The sequence below is a fragment of the Crinia signifera genome, chromosome 4, assembly GCF_055691185.1.
Source record: "Crinia signifera chromosome 4, ASM5569118v1, whole genome shotgun sequence".
In the NCBI taxonomy this organism is placed as follows: domain Eukaryota; kingdom Metazoa; phylum Chordata; class Amphibia; order Anura; family Myobatrachidae; genus Crinia; species Crinia signifera.
In genome coordinates, this window is record NC_139220.1 from 264,661,747 (window position 1) to 264,674,027 (window position 12,281).

Here is a 12,281-nt window from a genome sequence, read left to right on the forward strand (position 1 = left end):
ATGGGGTCCCCCCTCCTGAGCATAACCAGCCCTGGGCTAATGAAGCCTGACATGGTTCGAAAAAATACAGGGGACAAAAAGTGTAGGGGTCCCCCATATTTCTGAAAGCAGCCCGGACTCTTGAACCAGTCCATAATAAAAAATTGCTTTTTGCAGGTGAACTACAAGTCCCAGCAGGCCTCCCCCGCATGCTGGGATTTGGCGAACTACAAGTCCCAGCATGCAGGACATTAATGGGGACTTGGACTTGTCCCCTTCTGCTGGAGCTCCCCCCGGGTCCCCGCCACCTCCCCGCCGATTACCAACACCTTTGACCTTCTCACTGTGTGCACCTGAAATTGCAGCTGAAACTCTGAATGGACACTGGAAGTACTGTATGCACTGTGCAAATGACATGCAGTAATGAAAACTACAGTACAGTACATCCTACAGCGCGCACATCAGCAGTGCACATACCTCTGAATCAAAGCACGTCTATTTCATTCACTTCGCAAATGAACAAAAGATGAGGACAGATTTACATTTACTGAATGGAACATATTTTAAAATATACTCACTCCCCAATAAAGAGAACATCTGTAGTGCTCTCCCCTCGATCTTCATGCAAAAATTCTCTGATGAATGAAGTCACACTGTCAATGGTAATGTGCCCAACCACAACAACATGCCTGGGGAAAATGAGAATACAGGGACAGTTCAATGGAAATAACATAATCTGAAACTATTGTCTGACACCTGATTTTATAAGAGAGCATGTGATCTATGTACTTATGGGGCCCATACACCCTCAGGGGGTGATCCTCCATTCCCCCAACCCACCGGCACCACCGTCCTGCCGACCAGATGCGCCCATCATCGGGCAGTGATAGGGGGATCAGGGATATCTAGCATGTAAAAAAAAAGTATCAATTCCGGGATACCTGTCAGGATCAGGGAATCAAGATTTTTACACCATTACTGTTACCACCCTCTGCCTTAGGATTAAAATGACTTTATACTTTAATTATTTTAATGCAACAGAGTTTAAAAAGGAATTGTTAAAATGTTTGAGATTTTATATTCAATAATTAACAACACTTTTATATCCTAAACGTAATAAAATCTGCAGATGCATAAAGGTTTACAATATATTATCTATCTATCTATCTATCTATATAATTTGCCAAGGTTTGTCCCATCAGTGTGAGCTGGAGTGCGTGGAGCCTACTCAATAGCCAGTACTGCTAAGGAGACTAGACAGGCCTAGCACCACAGAAGAGGGCCCTGCAGGCCACCAGGAACAAAGTAAGCATGGAAAAGTGGCAGGTGGGACAGAAGAGGGGAGGATGCTGGGATGGAGAAAAGAGGTGTGGCTGATGGATGGAAGTGGAACTGTGAAAGAGGTCAGGAAAGAGCAATGGAGATGGGGAGATATTATATTCAACAGTCAGTCAGAGCATGGGGCAGGTCCCTTTTCTAGTATATTATACTGCTGTGTTTGTGAGTGTTTGAAAAAACAACTTCATTAAAAATATAGAATAAAGATTTTTAAACTAGTGATGCTCATGTATGGCTTTAGTTCCACTGTGCATATGGCAAGTCGACTCACACACCTGTTGAACAACAGATATTGGACTGGCAAAATGGTAAAGGAATTGTAGGTGGTCAAGGGCAGCATCGGAGATATTTCACTTGTAAATGAGAGCATTGATTTTTTTCTGGTTATAAAAAAATATCATATTTGTCACAGCGGTGGGGTGGGGTATAGTAATAAATAGGTCTACAGAGTTTAACCTTTTTAGTGCCAAGTGAATATGTCCAAATAAGTGTGAAAATTGCCAAGCAAACATTTTTATTTATTAGAATGACCTGCAATATTTACCTTATATAGGAAACATTTAAAAAAAAAAATGATATTACAAATGGGAGCGACGCTGGCATTTTTAAGGGGATTAGTTCAATATCTCTTATCTCAATATCTTGGCACTGAAAAAAGTTAAATAAAATACGATAGTAATACAATTTCTCTCATGGCTAATTTGCAGGTAGACTTACTTTCTTCCACCTGCAACCACATGAAATCCACTGTACTTTTTATGGCTTGTTACAATATCCACTATTTCAGGAACTTGACTGGCAAACAGAACCTACGAGGTAAAGTACATGCAATGTAATAAATAACTCCGCAGAACAAACATAGAAAGACAATGATCTTGTTCCTTACATGTAGTTCTAACGTGGGCAGCACCATAGTCACTAATGAGCTAGATGGGAGGTGGAGCCGGAAAAACATACATATACAATATTATATACATACAGACAGAATATATATATATATATATATATATATATATATATATATATATATATATATATATATATATATAAGAATTTTGAAAACAGGCGCTTCATAGTGCAGTAAGCATTTTTAAAATTGTATTTATTCAGGTGAAAATGAACATTAAAACAGGGATAGGGTAGACGTACCAGAATAAGCGGTATCGACAACCGCAGTACATACAGCATAGACAAGGTGCAGGGCACCAGAGATACGGAGCCGGTGAACAATAGCTGCTCCTTCTTAGTAGTGACGTCGCTAGGCCACGACGTCACTACTAAGAAGGAGCAGTGAGTAGCGGACGACACTCAATTCATATCCATTTGTGCTGGGGTGTTCACTAAAAAAATATCCTTTTGGTTAGAAAGAATATCCAATGTAAACATGGGTACAGAAGGAGTCCACTCTCCAGACTGAGGTTTCACAACATACTTCTGTATATATATATATATATATATATATATATATATATATATATATCAGGTAAAGAAAGACTGGCACTCCTGGGTCTTGGTGCAATAGTATATTTACTACCCCTTTGTCAAGGTGTAGGTTAGAACCGTTCTCACCTACACCGGTTCTCACCTACACCTTGACAAAGGGGCGCTGCCCCGAAACATTGGTTGGTTGTTTCCATGCTTTAAATATACTATTGCACCAAGACCCAGTAGTGCCAGTCTTTCTTTACCTGCTACACCTACACCAGGACAGGCACCAGGGCGGATGACCTCGGGGAGCGAGTGCCGGGCCGCTCTACGAGATATATATATATATATATATATATAGAAGCAAAGAGGACCGCACTCTCACTGTCAATGTAGTAACTTCAGGGGTGTTCAAAGGGGGTTAGACGTGGATCAACACGTGCCCCAAATCTAATCCAAAGGATCCCTCCCTTTTTGGGGGGGGAATTGAACACTCGCCTCAATATAGCAATTGAATAAAGTCACTGGTGTTGGTAACAATAATATAAATAGTTTATTCCAGAAAAGACATTTCCATCATTGCCCCGACGTTTCGGTCCACATACGGACCTTCCTCAAGGAGCCTAGAATGCAACATTAACATACAATAAATATCATCCAGATGAAATGCTCAAACACCAATGGAGCAAAAAACATCCAGGGTGAATACAGCAAATAAGTTAAATGAAGATAACATACTTTTAAGATGGATCATCAGCGTTTCAATATAGCCAATACCTCAGCCCTGGAGGATCAGGAGACAGCTACACTCCAGTGCTGTCTGGGCCAGGCTTATATACCTAAATGAGTTATCGATAAAGGGGGTTGTTTTGGCGCCGATTTTCAAATCAGCGCGATGCGTCTATGCACTTCCGGTAAAACCGGAAGTGCGTAACCCGGAAGTGACCCCGGTGGAACGCATCAATGAGCCGCACATTGGCCGGAAATATCGGCAATGTGTTGAGGCTCGGAGCTATATAGAGCTGTAGAACGAGCAGGCAGCTAGCTGACAGATAGCGTGTCAGCTCAAGTGTATTCTACACTGCAGTAGTGGAGAGTTAGCATTATCGTGTCAAATAAAGAAAAAAATGGCCGCTAGATGGACCGCAGGTGGAACGCATAGCTTACTAGCGCCACCTGGCTGACATATGCAGTATCTATATTACAGTCTTAATAAGGGGAAAAAGAATACACTGATATTAAGCCTGCTAAAAATAAGGTAAAGCCTGACCGGGAATCTGACAAACAATACAATATGGTCATACCCCACTATCTGAATTTATATTTAATGGGCATAAGTGGCAATATTAATAATGAAAGATCATTATATAGAAAACATTTTTTGTTAAAATTATTTTATGCTTTTTTACTTTTTTTTTAAAAAAAATTAAAATTTTTATATATATTTTTTGGGATATACATAATTTTAGTGGAGATCTACATTTATGACATTATTAATAAAGGCATAATGGTCGTGGGGTTGCATATAGGATCTCGTCAGGAAAAGTGTCGAACGATCGGTCACATAGATATAACCCAATGGTGTTGGACTGGTCAAACTCAAATTATGAAGCTAATGGATGGTAACAGGTATCCCACATTAGTGGGTGGCCACCGCACAGTAGGTTGGTGAATGGGTCACATGCTAAATGAAGCATGCATGAAAACATTAAATGCAATATATACAGCCAATGACATACTGACATAAGGTTAATGTCCCAGAGAGGGGGCTCAAGCGGACAACAACAGAATGGTGATTAAGGTGTCTTGAAAAAAATGGCTAAGGGGTTATTTTCATTAAGTCCGCGTGGGGACAGGGTTCCCAATTGGTGTATCCATCTACATTCAGACTTTCTGAGGAGTAGTCCACGGTCCCCTCCCCTGGGTGGGGGGGGAACCCAATCTATTAGACGGCACCGAAGTGTGGCTATTTGGTGCCCTGCGGCAAGGAAGTGTCTGGGAATTTGAAGTTCGGCCTTTCCTGATTCGATTGCTGTTCTGATGGAGTTTCGATGGTTGGCCATCCTCTCACGAAACTTCCGCGTCGTCATCCCTACATATGCCAGCCCACATGGGCAGTTTAAAAGGTAAATGACATGGTCCATCTGGCAATGTAAGCGATATCGTATCTTGATGGCTCTTCCTGAATGGGGGTGTGGAAAAGTGGGGCCTTGGACCATACTGCTGCAAGTTGTACAGCCCGCACACTTGAAACAACCTGGACGTTTCGTGTAGAGCCAAGTGGTTTTCTGTTCGGCATTGGGATTGAGGGTAGGCCGCATTAATATTTGTTTCAGGTTAGGGCCTTTTTTGTAAGCTAACATGGGTGCCCTCTGATGCTGTAGTTTCAATGCGGGATCAGAAGCCACTATCGGCCAATGTCTCTTGATGCTTCCATGAATAGCCTTTGATGTATGATTGAAAGTATTCACGTAGATCATCCTTTGATCGGTTTTAGGTCTGGTGTCTTGGTTGGCCGATGTCTGTTTCCTACAGATGTTTTTTCTGGCCTTTTGGAGACAACGTTTAAGAGTAATGGTTGCATATCCTCTCTCAGTAAATCGTGTGGTCATTTCTTGTATTTGTTGCTCCATGGTTATCTGATTGGAGTTGTTTCTGATAACCCTCATGTATTGCGATATGGGCAAATTTTCCTTTAATGCAGGGGGATGTTGGCTTGTGGTAACCAATAATGTGTTCCGGTCAGTCTCTTTCCGGAATAGACATACTTCAATTTTGTTGTTATGTAAGGATACTTTAATATCAAGAAAGTTGACACTATGAGTGTCTATTGTATGGGTGAATTTAATTGGGCTTTCCAAGTTGTTTAGGTCGGAGACCATGGAGTCAAAGCCTTCAGAGGGACCGTCCCATATCACAAACACGTCGTCTATATATCGTTTGTAGAAGACGATGGATTCCGAGTATTTTGGTAAGATGTGTGACAACTCATAATCGTACATATAAAGTCCCGCGTATGATCCTCCAGGGCTGAGGTATTGGCTATATTGAAACGCTGATGATCCATCTTAAAAGTATGTTATCTTCATTTAACTTATTTGCTGTATTCACCCTGGATGTTTTTTGCTCCATTGGTGTTTGAGCATTTCATCTGGATGATATTTATTGTATGTTAATGTTGCATTCTAGGCTCCTTGAGGAAGGTCCGTATGTGGACCGAAACGTCGGGGCAATGATGGAAATGTCTTTTCTGGAATAAACTATTTATATTATTGTTACCAACACCAGTGACTTTATTCAATTGCTATATTGAGGCGAGTGTTCAATTCCCCCCCAAAAAGGGAGGGATCCTTTGGATTAGATTTGGGGCACGTGTTGATCCACGTCTAACCCCCTTTGAACACCCCTGAAGTTACTACATTGACAGTGAAAGTGCGGTCCTCTTTGCTTCTACATATGGGATGTTATTGATTTCCACAAATCTTATACATCTCCTGACCTGTCACCCACAAATCATCAGACCCAACTACAAGGATCCGGACACACCTTTACCCTGGTGCCTGTCACACATTAAAGTGTCCAACGACTACACATATTGTGATAAAAAAACATCTGTCACAAACCATCACATTCAAGAGGAATGGCTGCCGGTGGATTGGGTTTTCTTGATGACAACCTACTTAATCAAGCTGAGACTGGAATAGTTTCGCTTACCGACGATGACGCGGATAAAGTGTTATTTGATCAAATAGACTTTGACGTCCTTCCAACCGAGTCCCCGATTGATCTATATGAGCGTCTATTGAAACTCAGAAAAAGAGAAACAGATCTCTCACTTCACGGCCACTTTCTTTCGGAGTACCACAGAAAAAAATATATACCTAGGGGATTTAGGGTACCCAACATCCCCACACTAGGCCGCAATAATCCAACGTTTTGTAGCCGGTGGTGCGGGGTGCTTAATAAATGTTCCCTTGACTTAATGCTCCTGGTAGTCGAAGAAGTTGGAACTGAATTAAGAAAGGTCAAGAAAACCATAGAGGACTTTGGCGTTGAACATCTAGCTACCATCAAAAGTGAAAAATCCTGTAATCTTATTGACAAACTTCGAATACAGGTAGATAATTATAAAAGGGAACTGGTATCGTTCAAAAGAAATAAATTGGCGGTAGTGACAGCAGACTATCAGAACCACACCGTCTACAGGTGGCTCTCTGGAGATTCCAATACTAGACGCCCCCAACGACCATACCGGAATAAGAGACAACCCAGAAATCCCTATAATCTTCACACAGGTTCGTTAACGTCTGCATCCGATACTGACCAGTCCAGCGCTACACATGATTTTTTAGGCGAAGGCACAAGCAAAACTACTCAGCCACCAAAACCCAGAAGAGGGAGAGGCGCAGGCCTCATCCAAGAAGTGGTCGATTTAGGCAAACGCAATCGAAAACCAATTCAGAATTAGTTTTCAATTTGTCTATAAAGACACTATCCACTGACATGATATCGTTACTCAGTAGGGGCCTGTCTTTTGTTCCCACCCATCCGCATGACTCCTTCTTAGCCTCAGTCGATTTATTTAAGTTCAGTCGAAAGCTTAGACTACATGAGCAATTTAAGGATATGCCTGCCAGTGAACCTGCTAAGACCTTTCGTCCACCGTCCACATATGACCCTGTATCAACCAACGCAAGTATAAAAACATTTTCAAGACTGCTGGAACAAGAAATAGCGAATGCTCCAACAAAACCTAATTTTGACAACCTTACACCAGGTGAGAGAAAAGCCCTTATAGATTTAAAACTCGATGCCAGCATAGTTGTCCGCCAAGCGGATAAAGGGGGTGCTGTGGTCATACAGGATTGGGAAGAATACGACCTTGAAATAAAACGTCAACTATCCGATGTTGGCACATACAGACGTCTCAGTGGAAACCCCATCCCTGACTTCAAGAGGCAGGTTGACTTGATTTTACAACAAGGACTCAATTCCAAATGGCTCACCAAAGAGCAATTTAATTTTCTCAGTGTACAATTTCCGGTTTGTCCGATTATTTACACCCTCCCCAAGATACATAAATCCAGTACAAACCCACCGGGCCGACCCATAATTTCCGCTCGTTCATCATTATTGCAACCACTGGCAATCTTCCTAGACCATCAGCTCCAACCTTTAATGACCTCCAGTAGCACGTATATCCGAGACACATCGGATTTCATTGATAAAGCACTTCAAGTGAACATCACCGGTACAGTGAAACTGGCAACCATGGACGTATGCTCTTTATATACGGTTATCCCCCACAACGAAGGTCTGTCTGTCTTGCGGAGAATGCTTGATCTAAGGGCACAATTGGAACCACCAACAGAGTTCTTGGTTCAGTTGGCACACCTTATCCTTACATGCAATCATTTTATGTATAACAACACCTACTACGTCCAAATTTCCGGGACCGCTATGGGCTCTAACTTAGCCCCTTCATACGCGGGACTTTATATGTACGATTATGAGTTGTCACACATCTTACCAAAATACTCGGAATCCATCGTCTTCTACAAACGATATATAGACGACGTGTTTGTGATATGGGACGGTCCCTCTGAAGGCTTTGACTCCATGGTCTCCGACCTAAACAACTTGGAAAGCCCAATTAAATTCACCCATACAATAGACACTCATAGTGTCAACTTTCTTGATATTAAAGTATCCTTACATAACAACAAAATTGAAGTATGTCTATTCCGGAAAGAGACTGACCGGAACACATTATTGGTTACCACAAGCCAACATCCCCCTGCATTAAAGGAAAATTTGCCCATATCGCAATACATGAGGGTTATCAGAAACAACTCCAATCAGATAACCATGGAGCAACAAATACAAGAAATGACCACAAGATTTACTGAGAGAGGATATGCAACCATTACTCTTAAACGTTGTCTCCAAAAGGCCAGAAAAAACATCTGTAGGAAATAGACATCGGCCAACCAAGACACCAGACCTAAAACCGATCAAAGGATGATCTACGTGAATACTTTCAATCATACATCAAAGGCTATTCATGGAACCATCAAGAGACATTGGCCGATAGTGGTTTCTGATCCCGCATTGAAACTACAGCATCAGAGGGCACCCATGTTAGCTTACAAAAAAAGGCCCTAACCTGAAACAAATATTAATGCGGCCTACCCTCAATTACAATGCCGAACAGAAAACCACTTGGCTCTACACGAAACGTCCAGGTTGTTTCAAGTGTGCGGGCTGTACAACTTGCAGCAGTATGGTCCAAGGCCCCACTTTTCCACACCCCCATTCAGGAAGAGCCATCAAGATACGATATCGCTTACATTGCCAGATGGACCATGTCATTTACCTTTTAAACTGCCCATGTGGGCTGGCATATGTAGGGATGACGACGCGGAAGTTTCGTGAGAGGATGGCCAACCATCGAAACTCCATCCGAACAGCAATCGAATCAGGAAAGGCCGAACTTCCAATTCCCAGACACTTCCTTGCCGCAGGGCACCAAATAGCCACACTTCGGTGCCGTCTAATAGATTGGGTTCCCCCCCCACCCAGGGGAGGTGACCGTGGACTACTCCTCAGAAAGTCTGAATGTAGATGGATACACCAATTGGGAACCCTGTCCCCACGCGGACTTAATGAAAATAACCCCTTAGCCATTTTTCTCAAGACACCTTAATCACCATTCTGTTGTTGTCCGCTTGAGCCCCCTCTCTGGGACATTAACCTTATGTCAGTATGTCATTGGCTGTATATATTGCATTTAATGTTTTCATGCATGCTTCATTTAGCATGTGACCCATTCACCAACCTACTGTGCAGTGGCCACCCACTAATGTGGGATACCTGTTACCATCCATTAGCTTCATAATTTGAGTTTGACCAGTCCAACACCATTGGGTTATATCTATGTGACCGATCGTTCGACACTTTTCCTGACGAGATCCTATATGCAACCCCACGACCATTATGCCTTTATTAATAATGTCATAAATGTAGATCTCCACTAAAATTATGTATATCCCAAAAAATATATATAAAAATTTAATTTTTTTTTTTTTAAAAAGTAAAAAAGCATAAAATAATTTTTACAAAAAATGTTTTCTATATAATGATCTTTCATTATTAATATTGCCACTTATGCCCATTAAATATAAATTCAGATAGTGGGGTATGACCATATTGTATTGTTTGTCAGATTCCCGGTCAGGCTTTACCTTATTTTTAGCAGGCTTAATATCAGTGTATTCTTTTTCCCCTTATTAAGACTGTAATATAGATACTGCATATGTCAGCCAGGTGGCGCTAGTAAGCTATGCGTTCCACCTGCGGTCCATCTAGCGGCCATTTTTTTCTTTATTTGACACGATAATGCTAACTCTCCACTACTGCAGTGTAGAATACACTTGAGCTGACACGCTATCTGTCAGCTAGCTGCCTGCTCGTTCTACAGCTCTATATAGCTCCGAGCCTCAACACATTGCCGATATTTCCGGCCAATGTGCGGCTCATTGATGCGTTTCACCGGGGTCACTTCCGGGTTACGCACTTCCGGTTTTACCGGAAGTGCATAGACGCATCACGCTGATTTGAAAATCGGCGCCAAAACAACCCCCTTTATCGATAACTCATTTAGGTATATAAGCCTGGCCCAGACAGCACTGGAGTGTAGCTGTCTCCTGATCCTCCAGGGCTGAGGTATTGGCTATATTGAAACGCTGATGATCCATCTTAAAAGTATGTTATCTTCATTTAACTTATTTGCTGTATTCACCCTGGATGTTTTTTGCTCCATTGGTGTTTGAGCATTTCATCTGGATGATATTTATTGTATGTTAATGTTGCATTCTAGGCTCCTTGAGGAAGGTCCGTATGTGGACCGAAACGTCGGGGCAATAATGGAAATGTCTTTTCTGGAATAAACTATTTATATTATTGTTACCAACACCAGTGACTTTATTCAATTGCTATATTGAGGCGAGTGTTCAATTCCCCCCCAAAAAGGGAGGGATCCTTTGGATTAGATTTGGGGCACGTGTTGATCCACGTCTAACCCCCTTTGAACACCCCTGAAGTTACTACATTGACAGTGAAAGTGCGGTCCTCTTTGCTTCTACATATGGGATGTTATTGATTTCCACAAATCTTATACATCTCCTGACCTGTCACCCACAAATCATCAGACCCAACTACAAGGATCCGGACACACCTTTACCCTGGTGCCTGTCACACATTAAAGTGTCCAACGACTACACATATTGTGATAAAAAAACATCTGTCACAAACCATCACATTCAAGAGGAATGGCTGCCGGTGGATTGGGTTTTCTTGATGACAACCTACTTAATCAAGCTGAGACTGGAATAGTTTCGCTTACCGACGATGACGCGGATAAAGTGTTATTTGATCAAATAGACTTTGACATCCTTCCAACCGAGTCCCCGATTGATCTATATGAGCGTCTATTGAAACTCAGAAAAAGAGAAACAGATCTCTCACTTCACGGCCACTTTCTTTCGGAGTACCACAGAAAAAAATATATACCTAGGGGATTAAGGGTACCCAACATCCCCACACTAGGCCGCAATAATCCAACGTTTTGTAGCCGGTGGTGCGGGGTGCTTAATAAATGTTCCCTTGACTTAATGCTCCTGGTAGTCGAAGAAGTTGGAACTGAATTAAGAAAGGTCAAGAAAACCATAGAGGACTTTGGCGTTGAACATCTAGCTACCATCAAAAGTGAAAAATCCTGTAATCTTATTGACAAACTTCGAATACAGGTAGATAATTATAAAAGGGAACTGGTATCGTTCAAAAGAAATAAATTGGCGGTAGTGACAGCAGACTATCAGAACCACACCGTCTACAGGTGGCTCTCTGGAGATTCCAATACTAGACGCCCCCAACGACCATACCGGAATAAGAGACAACCCAGAAATCCCTATAATCTTCACACAGGTTCGTCAACGTCTGCATCCGATACTGACCAGTCCAGCGCTACACATGATTTTTTAGGCGAAGGCACAAGCAAAACTACTCAGCCACCAAAACCCAGAAGAGGGAGAGGCGCAGGCCTCATCCAAGAAGTGGTCGATTTAGGCAAACGCAATCGAAAACCAATTCAGAATTAGTTTTCAATTTGTCTATAAAGACACTATCCACTGACATGATATCGTTACTCAGTAGGGGCCTATCTTTTGTTCCCACCCATCCGCATGACTCCTTCTTAGCCTCTGTCGATTTATTTAAGTTCAGTCGAAAGCTTAGACTACATGAGCAATTTAAGGATATGCCTGCCAGTGAACCTGCTAAGATCTTTCGTCCACCGTCCACATATGACCCTGTATCAACCAACGCAAGTATAAAAACGTTTTCAAGACTGCTGGAACAAGAAATAGCGAATGCTCCAACAAAACCTAATTTTGACAACCTTACACCAGGTGAGAGAAAAGCCCTTATAGATTTAAAACTCGATGCCAGCATAGTTGTCCGCCAAGCGGATAAAGGGGGTG

The 12,281-nt window shown here is 42.1% G+C and overlaps 1 protein-coding gene across 3 annotated transcripts in view; it reads right to left on the reverse strand.

The window, feature by feature from the left end:
- The window catches only part of KCNU1 (potassium calcium-activated channel subfamily U member 1), a 212,969-nt gene that overhangs the window by 160,937 nt on the left and 39,751 nt on the right, over positions 1 to 12,281 (reverse strand). For all 3 annotated transcript variants that reach the window (XM_083184484.1, XM_083184483.1, XM_083184485.1), the window contains 2 exons: positions 2,035 to 2,126; positions 558 to 668 (listed from right to left, as the gene is read on the reverse strand). In XM_083184484.1, coding sequence (XP_083040610.1) covers positions 558 to 668; positions 2,035 to 2,126 — 203 coding nt within the window. The remainder of the gene's footprint in view (positions 1 to 557; positions 669 to 2,034; positions 2,127 to 12,281) is intronic.